Source organism: Lissotriton helveticus, chromosome 5_1 (assembly GCF_964261635.1).
Source record: "Lissotriton helveticus chromosome 5_1, aLisHel1.1, whole genome shotgun sequence".
Classification (NCBI taxonomy): Eukaryota; Metazoa; Chordata; class Amphibia; order Caudata; family Salamandridae; genus Lissotriton; species Lissotriton helveticus.
The window spans coordinates 1,625,138,152-1,625,164,835 of NC_136065.1; the positions used below are offsets into that span (position 1 = coordinate 1,625,138,152).

Sequence of the window (26,684 nt, forward strand, 5' to 3'; positions counted from 1 at the left end):
ATGGGCCTTCCTGGAGGGAAGGGAAGGTTCTTGTGCACCTTGGGGAGAGTGTATAGCACGGGGTATCTTGTGTACCTTTAAGTATAGGTGTTCTTCAGTACTTAGAAGGCCTTCATCATGCCATTGTTTCAGATGTTTGTTAAACAGCAGTGTGAGTGCACCAGTGGGATTGGCTTTGAGTGGTTCATAGCAGGAGAGGTCTGCCAATTGCCCCAAACGTTCATTGTTATAATCCACCCTGTCCATGATCACAATATTTCCCCCTTTATCTGCCTCTTTTATAATGATTGTGCTATTAGTGGACAATGTGCTTAGAGCCTCTCTTTCTCCGTGTGTCAGGTTATCCCTCTTGCCACCCCGTCGAAATCTGTTTTTAGATTGGATTTTCTCTTAGTCCTTCTCCACTAGTTTGTAGAAAGTATCAATCATATTCCCCCCAGATAAGGTTGGAATCCACCTAGATTTAAATCCACTATCTCTGTTCACATTACTCTCTACATCCAAGACTGTCAGTAGCTGACTCATATCATTAGGCACAATTGAATTGAAACCGCTGCACTCCAGAGTGAATAAATTTACACTCCAAGGTTAAATAGATGCAATATTTGTAGGTGCTTAGGGAGATCACCTCCTGGTTCAGAAAGGTGCTATTGGATAATAGAATCGAGAAAGCCTTACAGTGGGTAAGGACTATCCCTAGGCACTCTAGATGCACAAAAGTGCGTGATTAAATGTATACTAGTACTCCAAAGATGATTAGAATGATGGTAGTCTTTAATCAGTTCGATTTTAAGTTTTTAGCAAAAAGTTCACGTTTCAATCATATTACGTCATATGATAGTACAATTTGAACGTAAGTATCAATCACAAATCCAATGTTCATAAAGAATATGTACTCCAAAGGTGCAATAATCCCCGATGCATTTCGTGCAAGGTTGCACTTCTTCAGGGGGAATCTGTGTAAAAAAGAAAAGTAGCTAAAGGGCGCGAAAAAACAGGAGCCAGAGTTAAGTGAAACAGAAATCGAGTTTGTGAGGTTAATACTTGTAAAGTGTGCCGAAAAATAGAGAAAGAAGACGGAAACAGGTACGCCAAAATTAAAAACCATGCAGATTCCAAATTTTAGAGATTTGGTTACGAAGTATTCTGAGAAAAAGAACCGAATATACAGTGAATGGCATGCGGAAAGAGTTAGTGCGGTGTCGCAGATCTCTAAAATTTGGAATCTGCATGGTAACAGTATATACTTAAATAAATCAATTTTGGTTTTACAAATATCACCAGTTTGTTCTGGACAAAATCCCAAACCCTTCTTCAATAGTGAGGTCATGTCATCTGTCAAAATAATGGAGGATAAGTTGATAATCTCTACTCCTGGTTCTTGATTACTACTCAAACTTCCTTGTCCCCAGATCTGAGGTTTTGTTTGTACTCGTTTGTAGCCAGCTCTCTTACCTCTCCTAACTTTTTTGTCGTTGGTATATTCATTCTTGCTTGTGCTCACAAATGCTGTCACTGGTATACATTGATACAGAGAAAATAGTGGTGATGTAATTGGTGCAATTACATGTTTTTAACATGCAACCATTGTACATCTTGTAGAGCCCTGATGAAGTCGCGGGCGATGTGCCCTGACGAAACACGTGTTGGCTGGGCGATGTGATTAAAACAGATTTGAAAGAAATACTTCTATCAAGACTTCGGCTACATACATTATTTGTGTTACTTTCAGACTGTGATTACTAACAGTATTTTACTGCCATAAATTGACGTGTGCACAGATCTATGTTGTAACAAACGTTTCAACATGACCAGCTACATCCCGGTGCGTCGACGTGGGCCGTTGGGCCTATCGGCGCTGTACGGCCTCCGCCTCATGGACAGAACTCCATTCAAGAGATGCCCGGTATGTCGAGCAAAATTCCCTCATAGCGACCATCACCAGGTTTGCAACCTCTGTCTATCGCCGGATCACGACGAGTCAACCTGCACAGCCTGTGCCTCCTTCCGATCGAAGAAGACCATTCGGGAACGGAGGACCCGTCGACACGAGATGAGGTGATCAGCGCCAGCACCGGAGGCCATCTTTGAGGAGGAGATAGTCGAAGAAGACGTCTCCGAGGACGAGAACCCACTCGAAGATATCTCAGAGGACGAGGCTCCACTCGTCGCCGAGGAAGACTCGCCTGATCTCCAGATCATATCGGGAGCAGAGGACTCGGACGATTCGATTCCATCTCGACAACCCGTGAGTACCTCTGCCCCTGCACAACAGACATTGCCCAAACCAAAGGCAACGGTCAGCACTCCGCCCAGTCGAGACCGAAATTTACCCTCCGACGCCCCGCCTTCGGGCTCGGCGCCGAGGAAAAAGACTACGCCTTCCGGTGCCTCGGCACCGAAAAAACCACATGTGCAATTCCACCTCCTCCATTGGCACCAAAACATCCTTCGACACCGAAGGACTCTTCGGCACCGAAGCTAACACGCCCTTCGGCACCCAAAGACTCTAAGGCACCCAAACCTAAACAGGCATCGGTGCCGAACCCAAGAACCGTAACGGACCCGAAAGCTTCGACTCCGAAACCATCCGGTTCCAAAAATAAAGAAGGGAAGCTAGATTCCGGCACTGCAGGCCCAACAAAACCTGTCTCCACACCAAAATCTTCGATAGCGGTACCAAAGACTCCAAGGCCTGATACAGACAAGCCTAAACCACCTTCGGCACCAAAGAAATTGCCACAGGACTCAATCACTCCTCCTAAGGCAAAAAACACTAAACAACCACTATCGGCACCGAAGAAATCGACGCCGAGGAAGATTATAGAAGAGGAAGATCTGTTTAGACCAGATCCTAAACAGAAAAAAGTCTATATTAATCCAAAAACTGGACATGTGGAAGCAATTCCTCATAAGAAAAGACCAGCAGACACACCACTTCCAACTGTGGTTCCTGCCAAAAAGGATTGTGCAACTTCTCCAATGCACCCTTCCTCTCCTTCATCTTCTTCCTCTCCTATCACTCCTTATATTGAGCCTATAACTTCTCCTGCTCAATCTCCTGCATCATCACACCACACTGACGAAGAGTATGACTTAGGTGGGGGATGATGTCCCAGAGCCACATACATACCCTTTAGAGGAGGATGAAGATGTCAACTAACAATATCCCAAAGAGGATGATGCATATAATTTCCCACCAAATAATGCAGCAGACATCCCTGATCCTCAGTACTACCCAACAAAACCTTCCCCTCCAGAGTATAGTATTGGGTTCAATCCTCAATTAAACAGAGCTGCACTTTACCACGGAGTTCCAATGCACTCTGATGCCATTGAGGAGGATTTCTTATTAGACACTTTTGAGCAGTCGCAAAGCTCTACTCAAATACTACCTATGATCAAAGGGGTCATTAAACATGCTCCAGAGATTTTTAAAGATCCAGTAAGGTGTAGGGTACTAAATCCCAGAATAGAGAAAAAGTATAGACCAGCACCAGCTGATCCAGTCTACATTAAGGGACATCTGCCATTAGGCTCTTTGGTAGTGTCAAATGCACGTAAAAGAGCCAATTCCCAGACTTCTGGTGACACACCCCCACCAGCCCTTCAATCAACACCAGTTGTTCGGGCCAGAAGTAGATAACACACTAGAAAAGATGAAGAAGGACGCAGACACTGCTAAGTCTATGAGTGCATTACAATCCACCCAGACTAGAAGTTCTTTTCGCTCCTCTTATAGAGGAGGCTCCAAGCAGACCGGCGCAGATAACACATCATCTTTTAAAACACATACACAAACCCCCTCTAATAAAGGCTACTTTAGAGGAGGGTACAGAGGCAACAACAATAAGGGAAGAGGTAGAGGTAATAACAACAACCGCTCCTCTTCCACTCCCAAACAGTGACTTCCCTCTGCCTCCCCTACATCATTCCACTCCTGTGGGGGGCAGACTATCACAGTTCCTACCTGTCTGGAATTCCATCACAACAGACAAGTGGGTAAGACAAATTATCCAACATGGTTACTGCCTAGAACTCACAGCAACCCCCACCCCAAACGTACCGCCCAGGCAGCGTCCAATGTCCACAGAACACATAACCCTGCTTCAACAGGACGTTCTAGCACTTCTACAAAAAGATGCTATTCAAGTGGTCCCCTTACAGGAACAAGGAACAGGAGTCTACTCCCTGTATTTCCTAATACCCAAAAAGGACGGGACATTAAGACCGATTCTCGACCTCAGGCCCCTAAATCACTACATACAATCTGATCATTTTCACATGATCACTTTACAACAAGTACTCCCATTACTAGAACAGGGAGACTTTCTTACAACACTAGACCTAAAGGACGCCTATTTTCATGTTCCTATACATCCTGCGCACAGGAAGTATCTAAGATTTGTCATACAAGGACAACACTATCAGTTCAAAGTCCTTCCATTCGGGGTCACAACAGCACCATGAGTGTTTACAAAGTGCTTAGCAGTAGTAGCAGCACATCTCAGAAGACAACAAATACATGTCTTCCCTTACCTCGACGACTGGCTCATAAAAGCAAGATTGTTCAACCAGTGTGTACAACACACAAAACAAACAATACAAACATTACACGACTTAGGGTTTACAATAAACTACACCAAGTCGCACCTAGAGCCTTTGCACGTTCACCAATATCTAGGAGCTACCATAGACACATCGGCAGCTCTAGCATATCCCAGTCAAGCCAGGATTCAAAGCATTCAGAGCTTAGTCTCCCTTTTTCAATGCCAGAACTCTCTTCAAGCCAGAGTGTTCATGAAACTAATAGTCATGATGGCGTCTTGCATCTTCATAGTTCCTCACGCAAGACTGCAAATGCGCCCACTACAAGAATGTCTAGCACAACAGTGGAATCAGGCTCAAGGTCAGCTCACAGACCTGGTGTTGGTGGACAGCCGTACATATCGCTCTCTGCAATGGTGGAACACCAAAAACTTGACAAAGGGACGGCCGTTCCTAGACCCTGTTCCACAAATAGTGCTCACAACAGATGCATCCCTCACAGGATGGGCAAACCCATCTCCTGCACTATACCACTCAAGGCCAATGGAACAGCCAACAAAAACTGTTCCACATCAATCATTTAGAGTTGCTAGCGATTTTCCTAGCACTCAAGACTTTTCAAGTACAAGTACAAAACCAAGCTGTTCTTATCAAGACGGACAATATGACAGCTATGTATTATATACAAAAACAGGGGGGGACACACTCTCTGCAACTGTCCCAGCTTGCACAGAACATTTGGAGATGGGCCATCCCTCAAAACATACACCTGACTGTAGAACACCTTCCAGGAATTCACAATCAGATAGCAGATCTGTTGAGTCGTCAGTCACTACAGATTCACGAATGGGAGTTGCACCCACAGGTTCTCCAACCATTTTTCCAAAGGTGGGGGCAACCACAAATGGATCTGTTTGCCACCCACGAAAACGCAAAATGCCCAACCTTTGCCGCCAGGTTTCCACACCCACAGTCGGAGGGGAATGCAATATGGATGAACTGGTCAGGCAGATTTGCGTACGCTTTTCCGCTTCTCCCACTCATTCCACTAGTAGTACGCAAGCTCAGACAACAGTCTCTCAAACTAATACTAGTGGCCCCCACATGGGCCCGTCAGCCGTGGTTCACCACGCTACTAGATCTCTCACTGGTTCTACATCAGAAATTACGGCTCACGCCATCCCTGTTAACGCAGAACCATGGAGAAATAAGGCACCCAGAACCAAGCCAACTGAATTTGGCGATCTGGCTCCTGAGGTCTTAAAGTTTGGCTACTTAAACTTACCACCAGACTGTATGAATATAATTAAAGAAGCTAAAAGATCCACCACTAGAGCATGTTATGCTGCTAAGTGGAAAAGATTGGCAATATACTGTAACAACAATCACATTGATCCATTGGATGTTTCCATCCAAAATATTATTTGCTACCTTCTACACCTACAAAGGTCCAACTTGGCTTATTCTTCCATACAACTGCATCTAGCAGCAATTGCAGCCTATTTACAGAATAGACAGCATCTATCTCTCTTTAGAGTACCTGCGATAAAAGCATTTATGGAATTATTAAAACAAATAATCCCACCTAGGTTACCACCTGCACCAGTATGGAACCTAAATGTGGTCCTTACAAGACTTATGGGTCCCCCTTTTGAGCCTTTACACAAGTGTGAACTGCAATTCCTAACATGGAAGACTGCCTTCCTTGTTGCCATCACCTCTCTCAGAAGAGTTAGTGAAATACAAGCATTCACAATAGAAGAACCATTTTTTCAGATACACCTTAACAAAGTGGTTCTTAGACACAATCCAAAATTCCTGCTAAAAGTGATTACTCCTTTTCACCTTAACCAATCAGTAGAGTTACCAGTGTTTTTTCAAAAACCAGACTCTGTTGCGGAAAGGGCTTTACACACCTTAGATGTTAGAAGAGCTCTTTTATACTACACTGACAGGACTAAATCCTTCAGAAAGACAAAACAACTATTTGTATCTTTCTCTTCCCCACACAAAGGCAATCCCATCTCTGAAGGAGGAATTGCCAGATGGATTGTAAAGTGTATTCAAATATGCTATCAAAAAGCTAAACGTACACGAACAGTTCCTCCTAGAGCGCACTCCACTCGCAAACTAGGAGCCTCTATGGCGTTCTTAGGAAACCTACCACTAGAGGACATATGTAAGGCTGCAACATGGTCTACCATACGCACCTTCACTAAACACTATTGTGTTGACGTGCAAGCCAAGCAGCAAGCTGCAGTAGGCCAAGCTGTCCTTAAAACACTATTTCAGTATGCTGCAACGGATACAAGCGACCACCGCTAGGGGAGACACTGCTGCACAATCGTTGCTAAGTGTACAATCTGCAGCTCATATGCCTCAAACGGAATATGCTACTTAGCAGTATGCATCTGTTCTGGGCATGTAGAGCTGCAGAGTTGTACACGCCCTCCCGCCTCCCCGGGACTTGTATCCGTTCCAGTACTCATCTTACTTAGATGCACACGCATGGACATCCTTTCTCTTTACTTCTAGTAACTCCATCATTTCCCATCATGGCGAAAAACAATATGAGGATGGAGTCGATGACCATGCGCCGTATTGTCCAAGGGAGGAGTCACCTATCTCGTGACTACAAAAAACTTCTTCCAAGAAGACAACAACCTGCAATCATCCGAGCCCAACCCCAGGTGGCGATCTATTGCTAAGTGTACAACTCTGCAGCTCTACATACCAAGAACAGATGCATACTGGTAAGTAGCATATTCTTTATGTAGGTAGGTATATTTGAACCTGTCATTACAGGGTCAAGCATAAATTTGTGGTGTAGATGCTTTTGTCCACTTAACAACTATTACCCGGCTATTGCTAGAATATAATTACAAAGAGAATTGCATTGTAATGATCAGGCATACCATTGCATTTGCTTTGGCATAGCATGTTTCCTATGAAATACATACACACAGCTAGAGCGCTCGTTGGTCCTTCGGTACCTCAAACGCCACTCCCCAGACGTGGTGCTCCTCCAAGAGATTCACCTGAAGGGAAACACCTGTACAGCCCTCAACCGATGGGGATACAAGATGATCGCTCATTCTGGCTTTACTACTAGCTCACAGGGGTCGGCATACTTCTGAAAACCACATGCCCCTTTTCTCTGCAACAGACACGATCAGACGACGGAGGGAGGTATGTGGCCGTCACAGGGCGTGGCAGGGACACACTCTCAATCCAATCTCAGTCTACGTCCGGCCTTCAACATACAACATTTAATGACCTGGGAACGCTGCTATTGGGACTCCCCGAGGGTATCCTCCTTATAGGTAGAGATTTCAACACAGTAGTTTCAGGCTCCGTGGAACGCCATCCCCAAGAGACTTGGCTCCCTCGAACCACTGGTTGCCTGACTTTCTTGATCCCCTGGGACTGACTGATAGGTGGAGGGTGCTGCACCTCACCGATATCCAACACACATTCTTCTCGGGAGCCCACAGAAGCCTCTCTCGCATCGACTATGTGCTCACCCCTGCTACACAAATAACTTACATCAGGGAGGTCGAACACCTTGCCAGGGGCATATCGGACCACTCCCCCAATGGGTGATAATAGGGTCGAGAGAGACACAACCGGTAGGGGTCGCACCAATCAATCCATGGTACTCACGAAACCCACAGGTCAAAAAAGAACTCCTAAAGACTATACAGTGATACTTTCAAGAAAACCAGGGGTCGGTGGAATCACCACTGACACTCTGGGAGGCTTTCAAATCAGTTACTCGGGGCAGTGCCATATTTCTTATCACTGGGGTTCACAAAGAGAGGTACAAAGAACTAGAAAGAATAGAGGCTGACATTTTAAACCTTGGAAGGCTTTCTGATGGGGATGTATCACCGGACACATTACACCTCCTACACTTGAAGAGAGAGAATATAAAAACATAGCAACAGATAAAGCCAAGGAATGGGGTGCGGAAAGAGATGGTAGGATTTACGAATGGGGAGACAAAGCCAGCAAGTTGATTGCCTGACTCGACAAGAAAGAAAGGGCCAGCAGACTGGTCTCAGAATTGATAGTCGAAGGCGGTAACATAGTCCATGACCCCATGGCAATAGCAAATGCATTTGCGAAACACTTTGGTGAGAAATAGAAATCCACAGCGCCCCTAGATGAGGAAGACTCTAGAGCCCTCCTGCAGGATATCAGACTACCTATGCTCTCCCCAGATGAGAAATCTTATTTAGAGAGCAACATCACTACCGAAGAGATAGCGCAGGCCATCCGTGGTCGTAAACCAGGGAAGGCCATGGGTCCCAAAGATCTCCCCATAGAACTATATAAGCTATGCCCTGACTTGCTCTCCCCACACCTGAAGGCAATGTATGAAGAGAGTAGAAGGGTAGGGGCTCTCCCATCAGACCAGCGTCTGGCCTCTTTGGTAGTTATTCACAAAGAAAATAAGCCCAAGGACCAATGCACCGCATGCAGGCCCATCTCCCTGCTCAATACGGAACCCAAAACCCTTGCCAAGCTACTTGCTACCAGGCTAATAAAGGTTATCAGCAATTTAGTACACGCTGACCTATGGGGATTCATGCCTCAACTAAACACAGCCCTCAACCTTCAACGAGTGCATGGTGTGTTGGGAAGGGTTGATACGATCCAGGAAGACGCAATTATACTTTCCCTAGATGCCTCAATGGCATTCGACACCCTCGAATGGCCGTATCTCAAGGCGGTGCTTGAGAAGTTGGGTTTCGGGCCTGCGTTTATGTCCTGAGTAAGATTGCTTTATGCGACTCCACGGGAACAAGTAGTAGTTAACCACAAACGCTCTGCGGCCTTTGAACTGAGCCGAAGTACCCGTCAGGGGTGCCCACTGTCACTCTTACTGTTTGCTCTATCCCTGGAGCCCCTGCGGGCCTGGATAAGACGAGACTCCATCATTCGAGGACTGAAATGGTCAATGGACTGGGAGGATTGCATCTCGCTGTATGCAGATGACATACTCCTTATTCTAGCATCCCCCTGTAGGTCGCTAAGGAGTACTGGATATTTTTGCAGCATTTGGGAGACACTCCGGTTTCTCGATTAATTGGGATAAATCCACAATGTATGTACTCAAGGGTGCTTCCTGCCTCCCCACCCCGTCTGCCTGACGACTGTCCCGTCCAGACCGCTGTGGGTAGATTTCGATATTTGGGAATATTTGTGACTCCAGACCCCAAACTACACTTCGATAGAAACCTGCGCCAACTGTTTCATGGGCTGCGGCGAGATATTGCCACATGGAAGACGCTGCCTCTCGCGCTCCTCTGGAGGGCAGCTCTCTTCAAGATGATGTCGCTACCCCGATTCTTGTATGCTCTACAAAATGCACCCAACCCAGTGCAGTTTAGTTATTGCAGGGAAATCGGGGGGCCTGCAGAGGGAGTTGATCTGGGAACGGGCAATCCCCGCATAGCGCATAAGAAACTGGTCCTCAACTGGTATGATGGCGACATAAGCCTCCCAGACATTAAAAATACTACTGGGCTGCCCATCTCACTGCCGTCAACCAGGCCACTTACCGCAGCCTGCACGATCCAGGCTGTGCCATGGACAAATGGCTCCTGCAGGGTGGAAACTATAATAAAGCACTATACTCCCCCCCCCCCTCCCCCCCCCCAAAAAAAAGATTCCACTAACTGGCCCAACTAAACATACGTTACACATCTGGCATGATGTCCAGAATAGTCTGGGATGGAGTAGTAAGTTAACCCTGGCCCCCCCATTGTGGGACTCTGAACGACTAGGACACCTGAGGACCTCCAAGGGTTTTGATAGATGGGATCTAATTGGCATATCACGTATAGGTGATCTCTGGTCCAAAGGGGAGGTGGTAGAATTTCAGATTCTACAACAACAATACGAATTGGTAGATACAGAATCCTTCCGATACTTGCAGATCCGCCATGCCCTATATGTGGCTATCCCAAAAGGCACCTCGCTCCCCGATTCCTCCCCGCTAGAAGATAGACTCCTTGATGGCTACCTATCGCAAAAAGCGATTTCCCTCACATATAAGAAACTGATTCATAATACCCCTGACCCCCTTGTGAAACTCAAGGACAACTGGGCAACAGACGGCCTTGAGATAGACCAGGACGAGTGGCAGGAGGCGGTGGCATCCCCACGAGAAGTGAGTATCTCCACCCGACAGACTTGTCCAACTCAAAATCCTCCATAGGATCTATGTTACGGGGCCTCAACTGGTACGCATGGAGAGGGGAGGGTGAATGCCTTAGACGTGTGGGCAGGAAGGTACATTTGTGCACATTATCTGGGAGTGTGACCACATTCAGTGGTTCTGGCAAGCGATACACCGAACCTTCAGGGCAGTTCTGACCAAAGACATACCCCCTGAAGCGAAACGCTGCCTCCTTAATATATGTGAGCCTACTGACCACAACACCTCAGAGAAAACCTGGGTGACACTGGGTCTTATTGCGGCAAAAAGGGACATTGCACAAAAAAGGGGTCAGAAATACCACCTACACTGTTAAACTGGAAAAAGAACCTTGATTGGTGTATGTTTAGGGAAAAAAAATTATATATTGCACGAGGATGTCCAAAACAATGGTCCTCAATCTGGGGTAAATGGAATACATATAGAGGAGATATCTGTGAAGCGCCTATGATACCAGTAAATGGCGATGCATTATCCCCTTAAGTCCATGCCATGAAACTATTTAACAGAAATAGTACTAATTTCAACGTATGTACTTTTGCAAGTGAGAGAAGCTCTGTATTTCTCTAATGCTGTGCCGATGTCTTGCTATTTCTTTAATAAAGAGAATTTAAAAGAAAAATACATGCACACAACGGTTAGAGGCTGCCTGGCACGCCCCTGATTTCAAGCACATAAACCATGCAGGCTGATTATTGTGTGTTGTAATGTAATGCTGTTTTACTGTCATAATTCAGCCATAATATTATGACATTTAGGTCCTCACAACAGGAAATTGTGCATCCATCTTAGGTTACTGTTGGGATCTACTGAGTGATATAATGCATTCTCCCCATAGAGGTTCTCTGCCTTGCTGCTCAGCCAGTGTGAGAGGTCATTAGAATGCTGAGTGTGTTTGTGCTTGGATAAGAGTCAGTTGGAGTGTATGGGCTGAGCAGCAAGGAGGCCCATTGGAACCTACCATCTTCCGGTAACGGAAGATATAACTTGAAGAATAAACTTGCATCCTTTTTCTACATGAACACTGGCAACGAGGATGTAAGGCTAAGGGGTTAATGGTGTAGGGATAATTCTATTCTCATTCTGCTGCCTGTGTTTCAGTAAGAGGGGAGGGTCTATGGGTTGGAAGTGTGTGTGTGTGTGTGTGTGTGTCTCTGTGTGTGTGTCTCTGTGTGTGTGTCTCTGTCTGTGTGTCTCTGTGTGTGTGTCTCTGTCTGTGTGTCTCTGTCTGTGTGTCTCTGTCTGTGTGTCTCTGTCTGTGTGTCTCTGTCTGTGTGTCTGTCTGTCTGTCGTATTGTACCCTTATGTTAGTGTCCTTCCTAGTGGGGTTAGTGCGTGTTGTATGAACGTGTTGCTAAGTTTCCATGAGGGATGAGCAGAGGGTTTTCGGGGTTCCTGATTTAGCCTTTTCTGTTTACTGCGTTGTGATGGTATTAATGAATTTGCTGGACGTGTTTCTTGGGTGTTTTTTTTATCTTGCCTCCCTAGGATGTTCTATTAGCTCTGTAAGGGGGAGATGCGTTGTAATCTACTGTCTGGTATAATGCATTCTCCCCATTGATGTTCTCTGCCTTGCTGCTCAGCCAGCGTGTGGGGTCATTAAAATGCGGAGGTATTTGTGCTTGGATAAGAGTCCGTTGGAGTGCATGGGCTGAACAGCAAGGAGGCTGATCCTGGTTGGGCAGGAGATTAGAACCTACCATGTTCCTGTAACTGAAGATATAAATTAAGAATATATTTGCGTCCTTTTTAGGTCGAGCCTAGAGCCAGTTGCTCTGCGAGACTTGTGGTAGAGTAGCGAATAGAAGCCCCTCCCACTCTCCGCCTCTATTTGCCATTGGCTTGTGTCATTGTCTGTCCAAAATGCTGGCTTCTGATTCAAAAATGGTTTGTTAGTCCCTCCTTAGTACCGCCTTCTTTTCATTTGTCACCTCCCATGGTGACCGGGCCCATTACTTCGGTTGTTACACGGTACGTGTTATTTAGACTGTGAGGACTATTTTCTTTATTCACTTTCTTTTGCTGCAGACAGAACATGCTTTGGTGCCTTGTTTACACCCCCTCCCGTTGTTGTGCCTTTGTTTACCCCCCCATTCCGTTGTCCGTGCCTTCTCCCTCCCTGTCCCCCCCAATCAACCCCCGCCAGCTGTCCGTGCCTTCTCCCACCTAGTCCCCACCCGCCCGTTGTCCGTGATGCCTTGCATTTGCAATGCAATAGGTCTCGCATTTATGAGAGTTTGAGCAATTGGCATTGTAAATGCCAATGCTTTTTATTTGTTTTGGTTTTTAAAACCTAAATAAAACGCATTGTCATTTATGCCAATAGCTAAAACTCGCGTAAATGCGAGACCCTAGTGCATTGCAAATGCTTGTGCTACATGACCTGACTACGTGGCATATTTCGTTTTAACAGTTAATTTCCATAAGACACGCCATAAATTCCTTCATGATAGGCCGTGGGCCCACCAGTGTGTGCCAATAAATAGTTGCAACCTCTCGTTTTTGTTGTAATGTGAATATTTACATACCACAGTGCCATCTACTTATGTCAGTGAAGAGTTAGGGACATATGAGCCTGGCATGCCTTTTTAGAGAGAGCAGGATGGGCCCGTGTGTTGAAGCTCGAGTTGAGTCTGTCCATGGAGAGAGTGCTTTGATTAGGAGATCTGGTATGTGGTGGAGGGGCTTTTTAATCAGGTTCGTGATTGGATAGATGTTTCAACGAACGCCAGCTGTTGATGGTGCAAGGTGGATAGTGGGGCTGTTTCTGAAGCCTTTATTATTTTTGGTGGTGTTCAGTTTGCCGGTTGCTGTCAGAGTTTATTTTCGTACAGTGTTTGTGCTGTCTCAATGGGTTGATGTAGTCATTGCTTGTCTCGTAGTATCCCTTGCTGTCGATGTTGTTACTGTGTTGAAGGAGAGGTCACTGTTTAATTCAATGTTTGAGGCATATGAGCTGCAGATTGCACACTGTGCATAGATCGCCACCTTGTGTTGGGCCCGGATATTTGCAGTTTGTTTATGTCCTGAAAAGTTCTTTGGAAGTCACGAGATAGGTGACCCCTCCTTTTGACCACATTGCGCATGGGCTTCATTCCCAGATTGTTTTTTTCCGCCATCGGGCTCGGATATGTTTCCTGCGCTCCGGTTTGGAACCAAATTTCCTTCGGAGCTCAATCCTCACCCAGTTCAATGGTACTGTTTCGATCGTTCTTCACCACTTCGAAGTCTTCGTTCCGGTCGTCGACGAAGGCCTTAGGGCCTACCTAGGCCTTACTTCCTGGCTCATGGAAAGGATGCCATTCAAAAAGTGTCCTCAATGTGGGTCGAAGTTTCCCCACACCGACCTACATGAAGTGTGCAACCTTTGCCTCTCACCGGAGCACGAGGCAAAAGACTGTTCTGCTTGTGCCTCATTCCGCTCCAAGAAGACGATACGGGACCGACGAGCTCGAAGAACTATGGCTCGCTCGTCAACTAAGCCTTCAGGCAGCTCGGGCTCGAGCCAGCCTATCCCCGGTGCCGATCCTGTACCTACACCGGAGAAAAAGCCATCTTCCTCAACCACGCCAACCGTTGCTCCTACACCTAAGCACACGGCGCCGAAGACTGGCTGCGGCTCATCGATGCCGAAACCGCACTCTGAGCTGACTAAAAAAACGCCTAAAGCTCAAGAACATGCTTCGGAACCGAAAAAACACCCGGAACCGAAGAAACAGGTTCCGGTAAAGGACATTTCAAAAGGGCACACTTCTAAACCAAATAAAACCAAAACCAGCTACCGACTCTGTGCCGAAAAAACCTACGGAGCCAAAATCCTCGAAGCCGAAGGATTTGCCCTATTCAGAGGAACTTTTCACACCTGATCCTAACCAAAAAACTCTTGTTAAGGATCCTAAGACTGGTCAGCTCCAAGAAGAGACCACTTGAGGCGCCAGCACCTCCTCCTCCAAAGAAGAGAGACATTGCAACCTCTCCATTAAGGATCCCTTGTCCACCACCTCCCTATATTGTTCCTCCTCCCACACCTCCTCCACCTCACCATTCACCTACACCATCCCCTAATCCAGACGATGATGCAGACATAGACTCTGATGACACAGGCGGGGGTGCACATGACCCAGCAGGGACCAATAGTCCCCCTCAGTCACCTAATCCATGGGATGATTACAACACCCCTAAGGTGCCTTATGTCCCAGAAGACGATATATACCCTTCTAGACCTTCCCCACCAGAGTACACTATAGGTTTTAACCTACTAGTCCAAAGAGCTGCCCAATATCATGGGGTGGACTTACACACTGATGCGGTGGAGGAAGATTTCCTACTAGACACTTTTGATAACACACAAAGGTCTACTGCCATTTTTCCAATGCTTAAGGGTGTCATCCGCACGCAACAGAGGTTTTTAAGGATCCTGTCAGGGCCAGGGCCCTTAATCCTCGCATTGAGAAAAAACATAAAGCTGCCCCTACAGATCCAGTCTATATTAAAGGTCCAGCACCATTAGACTCTTTAGTAGTGTCTAATGCACTTAAACATGCTAATTCTCAGACATCAGGTGAGAGCCTTGTGAGAAGTTGGCCTGATATATAATGTTCACTATTCTAGTGAGCACTCTGTATCAGTCCAAACAACCCTTATTGATGATTGGTTGTAAGTCAACCTTATAGACCAGCTATCCTAGTAGCATGGATACGAGCAGTCTAAGGCTAAGACTCTAGAGGGCGTGTTAAGCCAGCTGTTTTACCATCACATTACCCCTTGAACACCAAGTGAAAGGACACCACACAAGTTGTTATCAAAAATAAAGTGTATTTATTTATAACAAGACTACCCTGGCTCTTTATGAGACAGGGAGCTAAGCACACAACAAAACGCTTAAAGAATTACTGAAAGTCGCACAATTTACACAAATGCCCGAGGGGCACGAAAAACCATATACACAAGAAGTGGAATGCGAATTACTAGCAGGTAAGTAACTATTCTCATAGACTTTAGAAACGCTAGGCCTACAATACTAAACCCTTAGATTAGTAGCAGGAGGCCTGTGGACGTCGTGTGCAGAGTGGGAACTCTCACGCGTAAGGCGGGAAAAAGTCTATGGAGGTTAGCAAAGACAAAGTTACTGTTCTCGGGCGAACCCAACTAGGTGGGTCGAAAACAAGAGTGGATCCGAACACTTAGAGTGTTGGACTATGCTGAAGCACCGGTGTACTTGGTTTACCTAGCCCAGGGGCTGCGGCTGCATAAGGTTCAAGTTGCGTCGGAAACCCTCGTTGAAGATCCAGGAGCCTGAAGAAAGAAGTTGCTGGCAGGCGGCCAGTGAAGGAGTTCGTGGTGATCCAAGACTGGATCAGGGAAGAAGAAACCTGTAAGCAGAGGGGACCAAGTTCTGAATCACTAGCCAGTGATTTGAGTGGGCACCAGGATGGCACCGGACGAAGTCACCTCAGCCAGGTGAGTGGGCGCTGCTGGGCTCTGCAGTCTCTCGGACCAGGAGGCGTTGTCGGCGACCAGGATGGAGGTGCGAGCTGTCCCATGAAGGTTCTTGCTGTCGACGTCGCTGGACCCAGGATTGGGCAACAAGTCTTGGCAAATGCAAGGCCCACGCGGTGGACCTAAAATGGCGTCTTGAGTGGACCTGGAGGGTCCAGGGTGCTCCTCTTTTGGAGGGGAGCAAGGGCTAGTCTGGAGCAACCAGACCAGCAGTGGTTGTCGTCGTGGAGCGTCGTGAGAGGGCCACTAGCCAACGGGCAGGCGACCTGGACAACGCGGTGAGCAGCAAAGAGCAGAAGGGCCCCACGCAGATCTCGTGGATGCAGGGGGGCTGAACTTCAGTGCTGGAGCTGCTCAGGGTCGGGGCTTCTCTTACCCCAAAGCACTCAGTCGAGGGTCACTCAGCGGTCGTGCTGGACAAGCGTCGTGCAGTTCTGAAGATGGCCGGTCCCTCGAGGTCTCGTCGCACCCACGGATCACAGCTGGGCTGATGATGTAGGTTGAGGTCAGAGGTGCCAGGGAAGCCGGTTCTCGTCGTGCTGGAGCAGTCTTGATCCGGAGGAGAGACTGGCAACAAACCGCGATGCTTGGTTGGTGCCTGCTGCTGCAGGGTGACTTCTCCTTAGTCACAAGGGAGAATCTTGGGAAGAAGTCTTGAGTTCCTTTCGTGGAAAGTAGTTTCAGGATTCAAAGATGATCTAATTTGGAAGGGGGCCAGTTCCTACCTTTATCCTGAAAAAAAGGGGCTGGCACGCGACTAAGTCCTGCCCTATGGGTGGGACTAGGAGGGGGGTGGTTACACCCCTCTCCTTTGGCGGGCTTTCCCCAGATCAGGGGCTGGAGTGCCCCTGGAACTGGTTCAAGCCGGCCTATGCACAGTGAGCACCGGGGTGCCACTTGCAGTCACCTTCCTCTAAAGCCCTGCCTACCTAGGATACACAAAATCCTGTCTGGGACGGTGCTGGCACCGCCCCTGGCAGGAAACCCTTTGTCCTTGCCTCCTGTGCTGGGAGGACTCCCAGCAGCAGGAGGGCAGACTTGTGTCTGCCTCTACACCTACCCAATGACTCCCCCCCCCCCCCATCCCCTCCAACATTCCACTCCTGTGGGAGGAAGACTGCAACAATTCCTTCCTGCCTGGATCAACATCACATCAGACAGGTGGGTGCGACAAATTATTCAGTCAGGTTACTCTCTAGAACTAACATCTACCCCTCCAATCATACCACCCAAACAGCGTCCAATGTCACAAGAACATCTTTCACTGTTAAAGCAAGAAGTAGTATCTCTGCTACAAAAAAGTATAATAGAACCAGTTCCTATGCACCAACAAAACAAGGGGGTTTACTCTCTATATTTTCTAATCTCAAAAAAGGACGGCTCTTTAAGGCCTATTCTAGACCTCAGACCGCAGTCAGACCATTTTCACATGGTCATACTCCAACAAGTCCTTCCGCTCCTGTCACAAAACGACTTCCTTGCTACTTTAGATCTCAAGGACGCATACTTCCACATTCCCATTCACGAGGCTCACAGGAAGTATCTCAGATTTGTGATAGACGGGCAACACTATCAATTCAAAGTACTCCCATTCGGAGTCACAACAGCACCAAGAGTATTCACCAAGTGCTTAGCAGTAGTGGCAGCGCATTTACGAAGACAGCACACCCATGTCTTCCCGTACCTTGACGATTGGCTCATAAAAGCCAGCTCATACAACCGATGCGTGGTACACACGCATGCCACGATACAGCTGCTCCACAACTTGGGGTTCACAATAAACCACGCCAAGTCCCATCTACAACCATACAAAGTACAACAGTACCTCGGTGCCACAATAAACACCTCAACAGCGCTAGCTTATCGCACTCCAGCAAGGATAGCCAGCATGCACACTCTTCTAACAAAGTTTCAGCTATAACACTCCTTTCCAGCACGAGTGTTCATGCAACTCATAGGGATGATGGCCTCTTGCATTTTCATAGTGCCCCATGCAAGACTTCAAATGCGTCCGCTGCAAGAATGCTGATCACGTCAATGGAAGCAGGCTCAAGGTCAATTAACAGACCTAGTGTTGGTAGACAGTCGGACTCATCGCTCTCTGCAGTGGTGGAACACCAAAAATCTTTCCAAGGGACGACCGTTCCTAGAGCCAGTTCCTCAGATAATCTTGACTGCGGATGCATCGCTTTCCGGCTGGGGAGCCCACCTACAGCAACACACCATGCAAGGCAGGTGGACACCGCAACAAAAGTTACTCCACATCAATCATCTGGAGTTACTAGCAATATTCCTAGATTACTAGCACTAAAAGCTTTCCAAAAGCAAGTATCAAACAAAGCTATATTAGTCTGCACAGACAACATGACAGCCATGTATTACATACAAAAGCAGGAAGGCACACACTCCCTGCAGCTCTCAACTAGCACAGGACATATGGCGGTGGGCTACACCTCAAAACATATTCCTTCTAGCCCAGCATGTTCCAGGAGTACAAAATACCATAGCGGATCTGTTAAAGTCGTCAAACACAACAGACCCATGAGTGGGAACTTTATATACAAGTTCTTCGGCCATTCTTTCAGATGTGGGGACAACCTCACATAGACCTATTTGCCACCCACGAAAACGCCAAATGCCCAAGCTTCGCCGCCAGATATCCACACCCACTGTCCAAAGGCAATGCGATATGGCACTAACCATTCAAGAACCCTTCTTACAAATGCATCACAATAATGTAGTTCTGCGTACTAATCCAAAATTCTTGTCCAAAGTTATTTCTCCCTTCCACCTCAATCAATCTGTGGAACTGCCAGTTTTCTTCTCGCAGCCACAGACAGTAGCAGAAAGAGCTCCTCATACCCTAGATGTCAAAAGAGCAGTGCTATACTACATAAAGAGGACACAACCCTTTCGTAAGACAAAACAACTTTTTGTGTCTTTCTCACCACCACACAAAGGTAATCCCATTTCAAAATCTGGGATAGCTAGATGGATTGTCAAATGCATACAGATTTGTTACCACAAAGCTAAACGTACGTTATCTATTCCTCCTAAAGCCCACTCTACAAGAAAAATAGGGGCTTCAATGGCATTTTTAGGGGACATTCCCCTAGATGACATCTGCAAAGCAGCTACATGGTCTACACCGCACACACCGCACACATTCACAAGACACTATTGTGTAGATGTGCAAACCAAACAACAAGCTAATGTGGGCCAGACTGTTCTCAAAACATTATTCCAAACTACTGCAACAGATAGGGGTGGTCGCTGTTAAGAGTGGGTACTGCTATACAATCTATGCACAGTGTGCAATCTGCAGCTCATATGCCTCGAACTGAAAATGCTACTTACCAGTATGCATCTGTTCTTGGCATGTAGAGCTGCAGAGTTGCACACGCCCCCCCGGCTACTCAGTATTATCTTAATTAGATACAAATTATATGGGCATCCTTCCTTTTTCTTGCAAAGCTCCATCATTTCCCTATGGCGAAATATAATCTGGGGATGCAGATGCGCAATGTGGTCCAAAGGAGGAGTCACCTATCTGGTGACTTCCAAAAAACATTTCAGGACAACAAACTGCAAACATCCGGGCCCAACACTAGGTGGCGATCTATGCACAGTGTGCAACTCTCAGTTCTACATGCCAAGAACAGATGCACACTGGTAAGTAGCATTTTCCTTTATTGTCCTACTGTACATGCAGTTTTGGACGGTCTGTAGTCTTAAGTGCGCTGTGTTTTGTTCCTACATATTTTACCTTTCTTGCTTTCTTTTGTGGTTAGATTTGGTGTGTGCTATAGTATTTTTCAGTGTTTATCACAGGGGATTTCAGTGTGTGAAGGGATTTGATCCAGGGGCGTAACTAGACCTGGGCGGTAAATTCCGTTCGGCTCGCGGAATTTGAGGAATGTGGGTTCCGCAGAGAACGCAAAATTGCCCACAATTCTGCGTTCTGCGACTTCGCGAAATGATTTGCTTGTTCACATTCTCAAATTGCGTGTTAGCAAGATATTCGCCCCCCCCCAGCACGCAAACAGAAATTGTGAACAGGAAAAAAGCATCACGAACAACCAATTCCGCGTGTTCTTGGAATTTCTGCGTTTTCGCTGAGATTTTGTTCCCTTTTCGCTCAGATTTGCGTAACGCGATTACACAAATTCCTCCCACTCCTAGGCGTAACAGAGGCCCCTCGCAGATACCACGGTGAGGAGTTCCCCTGGCTTACCCATACTGGGGGGGGCTCAGCCCCTACTGGTGTGGGTGAGAAGGCCCCTTAAGACTTTCTTGCAGGGGTGCCCCCTCACGTTTTGTTATGCCACTGATTTGAGCATGTCCAGCAGTACTTATGTTGTTTTGTGGGTGGCTCTCATTTAGAATGGGATGGTGTGAAGCTCAATCCATATAGTGGATAAGGTAAGTTAGTTGTGAGTTAAATATTAATAGTGATGACGTTTTGTTTCATTGACGTGGGAGGTGTTAATGAATTTAATGCCGCGAAGTGCTTTGTTTACAGTCTTCGCTGACGTCTGAGAGCTTTACCTCAACGAGGTAGTTGTACAAGTTCTCGGTTCCAGTGAATGAGGCAGGTGCACGGAATTGGTTGAGGACTTTTTCTGGCAGCATCATATTTGGTGCATAATTGTGACGGCGTTGCTAGGTGTGCACCACGTTTCTGCGATGGAGCAGGCATTGGTGGGCGTGACAAGCATGCTGCCGTAGTGGCGCGGACTTTGGGGATTACGCAGACAAGGGAAGCCTTTCTTACCTGCTAGGAGGACCCTTTTCTTGAACGCCCTGGCAGAGACGCCCACGGGCAAAGTATGTAAGACGGATGCATGTAAACCAGTTGGTCTCGGCGACTGGAATAAAAGTTGTGTGGGCGGTTGAGCGATTAACGGTCGGAGGGAGGTCGTCAAATGAGGCAGGAGAGTGGCATATGAGGTAAACATTGAGGGAGTCCTGTGGGGCCCCTGGAGATTCGAAAGGCAATGTTGCCCAGGCTCTGTATTGATGTTGGTTTTCAAAATCTGTATCTGTTCAAAGAGGAAGTGGTGTTTAAGTGCCTTGCATCTAGCCTGAACGTTCTAAGCCTCCCGTCCTAATCATTATACGTGTCTCTTGTTTTCCAGCCTGCTACCATCTGGACATGGAAAGGCAACGGGGTGTAAGTTGTTTCCATTGATTTACTCCTTATTTTCATAACCTTGCTGTCTGTCACTTGATATTTTCCACAAGGTGGCGGTGCCGTCCTCCATTCAGGGCCACCACGTCAAGTGGCATTTTATAACTTGAGCCAACCAAAGGGGTTTGTCTTTACACAATTAAATCTATGTGTCGCAGTGGCTTATTATTTCATTTTCTTGACCCTAATAGAACCTTTTGGTACACAAATCACATATAAAATGCCATTTAATTAATCGGACAGGCCTTTCTTATAAACTTGTATTACCAAGTGTTTTTTTCAAGCCATCGGACACTGGAAGCAGCGCGTGGTTTACACATAGCCTTTTTCATTTTCCACCGACCAGAACCAGTGTGTTACCATTTACCAGTAGCGTATTTTCACATATATAGCCAAAATCGATAGAGCGTTGTTAATAGGGTGACTTACTAGAATGGGTGCAAATTCTGGACGCTGAGTGCAAAAATTCAGGACAGTGTTATGATATCTTATCTTACCTGTCAATAGATTCTCTGCATGTACTTATAGTTCTAAGTCCCTTTTACCCGAATGTTGGGCTGACGGCACTCGATGGTTGACAGTTGCACTGGACTGTCGAGGTGGTCGGATGCCAGGTTGCTTACTTCCATTAAACTTACCTGAATAGCTCCTGTTTCCAGTTTTTCTTCTTCACGAAGCCACGAAGCAACACAACATGGTCAAAAGTCAGGACCGAAATTTGGGGACAAAACATACGTTTTACAGACATATCAGAGTAGGTCGCACAATAGTATGCAAGTAAGTAAATAAACAACCAAAATAAGTACAAGTCAAAATAAGTGTATATTAGATTGAGACAATCATGCACTTCACAGTTTTTTAGTATGCGCACACCTTTGAGCAACTGTGCAGGTCTTTTTGTGGTATTTCATCTGGTCATAATATATTTATATGGTTAATGCACCGGGTTGTCCAGTCTGATATTTTGTTTACAGTTCATGGTCCTACGCAGGCATGTTTGGTGAGAGAAGTGGCTGGGAAGATCTGCTCGGATGGACTTTTTTTACTGGCATCTCATATCTGAATGCCATTGTGAGATGTAAAGCAGCACGCATGGAATGCAGCAAATTGGTGCCTGCACCGCTGGACCAGAGTGCAGTCCTACGAGTGGCCAGCTTTGTGTCAGATTGCTTCAGGTATTCCATGTCTGTTCAGCGGGTGATGACTGGTATAGAGGCTGTACAGTACTGATGGATCAGAATCATAGCAACCAGGTCTTGTATGAGGGTAAGAGCATCAAGCAGGAAAAGGGAGTTATTAACTAGCCTGCGTTAGCTATAATTGGATGAAGACTACTGAGCGTTATTGTATTATTGTGTGCTAGAACGGTTAGATAGTTGACATATATAATGCCCTGTCTAGCCATATAACAATCTTCCTTATTTTGCCTGTATATGGGAAATAGTATACTGATTGGGCTGCTTCATTTCTTTGAGCTGTAAACGGCAGATTCACATTGATACACAGCAGTGAGTTACAGACTAGACATTTATTCATTGTTGAGGCATTATTGTAGGTCAGAAGGAGGCACTGTCTTTTACATACAGAACATTTTCCATTGAAATGACAGGAAAATGCCAACATGCAGTTTTACTGCTAAAACTATGTAGCACACAAACAATAATATGTGGAAATGTGGTGTCAGCAAATATGTATCATTTGAACTTCACCAAGTAAAGTGTCTTGTATGTATGTGTGGTTTCCTAACTTCTGATATGTTATGAAATATTTGCACAGTTCATTAACAGGTATTAAAAAGTTGTTGAGTGTTACAAAAAAACAGACAGCTTACAGCCTTTTTTTCACACGCTCTTTACCACCACAACGAGACTGTCCGGTAATCCACTTTACTATTCTCTCTGACTGCAAAGTTAGAGAATGGTCAGGTAGGCGTTACAAGGATGGTGCATGGGAGTTCCTATGATTTTCAATGTAAACTCATATTTACAGAGACTAGTAAACATGGGCTTGTGCCAAAACAGTGTGCCTATCTGAGGTAAGTGTAACGAGGAAAACCATCTTTATTTCTCCTCATTACTTCCTCTTTGTATGTGTGCTGCATTCTGCAGCACACATTCAAACCGGAAATAACCGCAAAGGATGGCTTTCCCTTCCTGCACAAAAACGTACTTGACCACAATGTCTTGCCAGTAGGCAGCCTCAAGAGCCCCGGTACTAGGAGAGTGCAGAACTGCACCATATCTTTGAGAATACGGTGATGTTGTATTCTTTCCGTTTCAGGCAACACAGCGCAGAATTGTACTTGCTGTACTATGTTGCATGAAATGTTAGTAAATACATTATAATTTTGGCACAGGTTTTCAGACATACATTTTGTCTTGGGCATTGTACAGTGCTCCGCTGCCTTTTTGGCTAGGCTCAAACTGTAGAAATAACATATAAATAGATACAGATAGAAAATCACAGTTTGTTTGTAAAAAACAAGGCTTTATTTCGAAGAATGAGGGAGAAATGTATCCAAGGCTCCAGCTCGGAGCATTTATCTGGCAGGTTACAGTGTGGCACTACAAGAGTTTGTGATTAATGCACACCAGTTTTGTATATTAGATATTTCTAATTGTGCTCTTCGCCCTCTGTTTACTGGAATTGGTGAAATAAAAACTGCCCAGAAACATAGGTTAAAATAAAATCCATCCGTTCATAGGCTATGCCTTGTTTCCTCTTTCCTACATTTAATTGCTGAAATGCTTCTTTCCCAGGGCCTGGGGCATAGCCAAGCTGCAGAAATGACAGCTGCAACCTTGGCAGGGCCGGCGTCCGTGCTTGTGGCACCCGGTCTGACAGTCTTTGTTGGTGCACCCTCAAGCAAAAGTAGTGGCATAACGCAAAACTATGGCAGCCCACTGCAGAATGAGATGAGGGGCTCCTCAGTCTCCCATATCTCACAGATGTAGAGTGGCCTTAGGCTGTATGGGGGCCTCCTGAAGGATTGGAGTTCTCTTGAAGGGTTGCCCCCTGCACTTCATGGGATGCAGAGGCCATCATTACACCCCTTAACCAAAGTTCTTCCTCTGCACAGATTCCCTCACTATCATCATGTAATGGTGCTCTTCATTTCTACATAGACTCACTCTTGTGTGTATTAAATTTCTTTAACAGTGCTACTTAGCCCAGTGTAGGGTGTTGAGTGCTTTAGCTCACGCACTTATTGGTCAGGGACAGTGACTCATGTACGTGTGTAAATCAGTGTATGGGAAATGTTACTTAAGACAATGAGGGCTGCACGTTGTAGGAGTCACAGGTCATCCATAATGGTAGGTACTCTTAAAGGGCCACTAGAATTATGCAGTAGGAGAGGGGGGGTAGGGGGAGGGCCAAGTTATTCTGCAAGGTTGCCTAAATTATTTGGCAAGAGATGGGAAATTATGCAGCGTAATGCGGCAAATATTGTTAATGCATTGCTACATAATTTTTTCATTTTTGAACTTTCTGGGCATAGGTTGCTCCTCATTGGTACCAGTTTAACACCCAAATATAGCAATATGAAAAAGAAAGGTTTCCAATTAACCTTTGCAAAGGTCCTTCGCAATACGTGTCACTGTGTTCTTAATTTTTTAGTCCGTAAGGAAAGTATGATGGACAACGAACGTCTTACTAAAATAATGGCGGGTCCGTGAAATTAACAGACTATTGGTCACCCCAGGGTACCGGGATTAGCAGTGCTCCTTGCTCTTCTGGCCTCCACTCGGCAGACCACTCTGTGTCAGGAGCAAACCCACACGCTGCCGTTTTGCCTCCATTAAGGGGAGAGAGTTGGAATGTATCCACCTATCTACTTCCTTTACGCAATTTCTGAGGTTAAAACAGCCTTCATGGGAAATTCATCTAGCATGATTATTAGCTGGTGTCTTAAGCATATTTAAAAAAAGAGATGTCAAAGGCTTCAATCAATTTTGCCAGAGGGGCTCCATCCAAGTTGAACAATCAAGGACTTGGGACTGATCACTGTGGCACCTCTTAGTGCTGCCCTTGGGAGAAGAGCAGTAGCCTGCCAGTCTCACTGTTTGGCACCGATCCTGGAGAAATGAGAACCAACTGAAGAGTATTCCTGCTATACCAACTTGTTTTCATTGAGGAGGAGGGCAGGGGGGGATGGAATTGAATGCCGCTGACAAATCAAGCAAACTCAGGGCACATACTGCTCCTTTTCTCTTGTGCGTTATAGCTTGATAAGGACTGTGTCCGTTCTGAAACCTTTTCGAAAGCCAGATTGATTTACATGAACATTTGCATTAAGTTTCCTTAACTCCATCAGTAAGTTTGGTGTATGTTGGTAAAAGAAAAATTGTCCGATAATTTGATAGCACCTTAGGATCTACTGAAGGTTGTTTTAGAGAGGTGTAGCCATGGTCAATTTCCATGCCTGTGGTACGCAGCCTGAAAGTAAGGAAGCATTGCACAGCTTAGTGGAGGTATACGAATCTCTGCCACCTTTTTGAGGTGGTGAACTGGAGCAAGATCAGATGGAGCAGAAGTCATGGTCATAAAGACCTTATGCACTTCTTTGTCTCATTACATCTATAAAGGTAAACCACTGTTTCCTCAACGGTATCTTGGTTTGGTGGAAAATTTGCCTACTATGTTCCCTATTTTCTTGTAAAAATAAATAGGTCCTTACATCATTTTTGTGATGGAGTAATCACTTTTAAAATAGTACTCAATTTAGTTTCTGATGTCCCTGAAAATATTATCCCTTAATAAATATAAGGTGCAAGGTAAAAGAATTCTGAATAAACATGAATACAATGGGCTATTCAGCAAAGTGCTTCTTAATGTCATGGGACTGGAAGAGTTTTTTCAGTGTACATTTAAGAGTAAAACTTAAACATACAAATAAAAAAAAGACTATTTAATGTAGATTGTTACATTAGCACAAATCTTGACTGCAGAAAGGGCTCATATCGCTTTGCAAGTGATAGCAATATACATGTTTCAGTTGCAGGATAGATTCCGCCTCAGTCTTCTAAAATAGGAATTTGTGTTGGTGCATATTTGTTAACTCACTTCACACAATTATTTTCAACTAATGAGATATTTGTCAAATAGTGGCAACATTTTTGCTCTAATTGCATTATTCAACGATTTAACGGAAAACTACAGTAAGAAAAAAGAGAGTACATAATTAAAACAAATATTATATAAATTGTTTTATTTATGGCA

At 45.7% G+C, this 26,684-nt stretch overlaps 1 protein-coding gene across 1 annotated transcript in view; it reads left to right on the plus strand.

The window, feature by feature from the left end:
• LPCAT4 (lysophosphatidylcholine acyltransferase 4) overlaps positions 1–26,684 on the plus strand; it is a 539,966-nt gene that overhangs the window by 334,114 nt on the left and 179,168 nt on the right. The window contains exon 7 of the mRNA XM_078644815.1: positions 21,412–21,446. Coding sequence (XP_078500941.1) covers positions 21,412–21,446 — 35 coding nt within the window. The remainder of the gene's footprint in view (positions 1–21,411; positions 21,447–26,684) is intronic.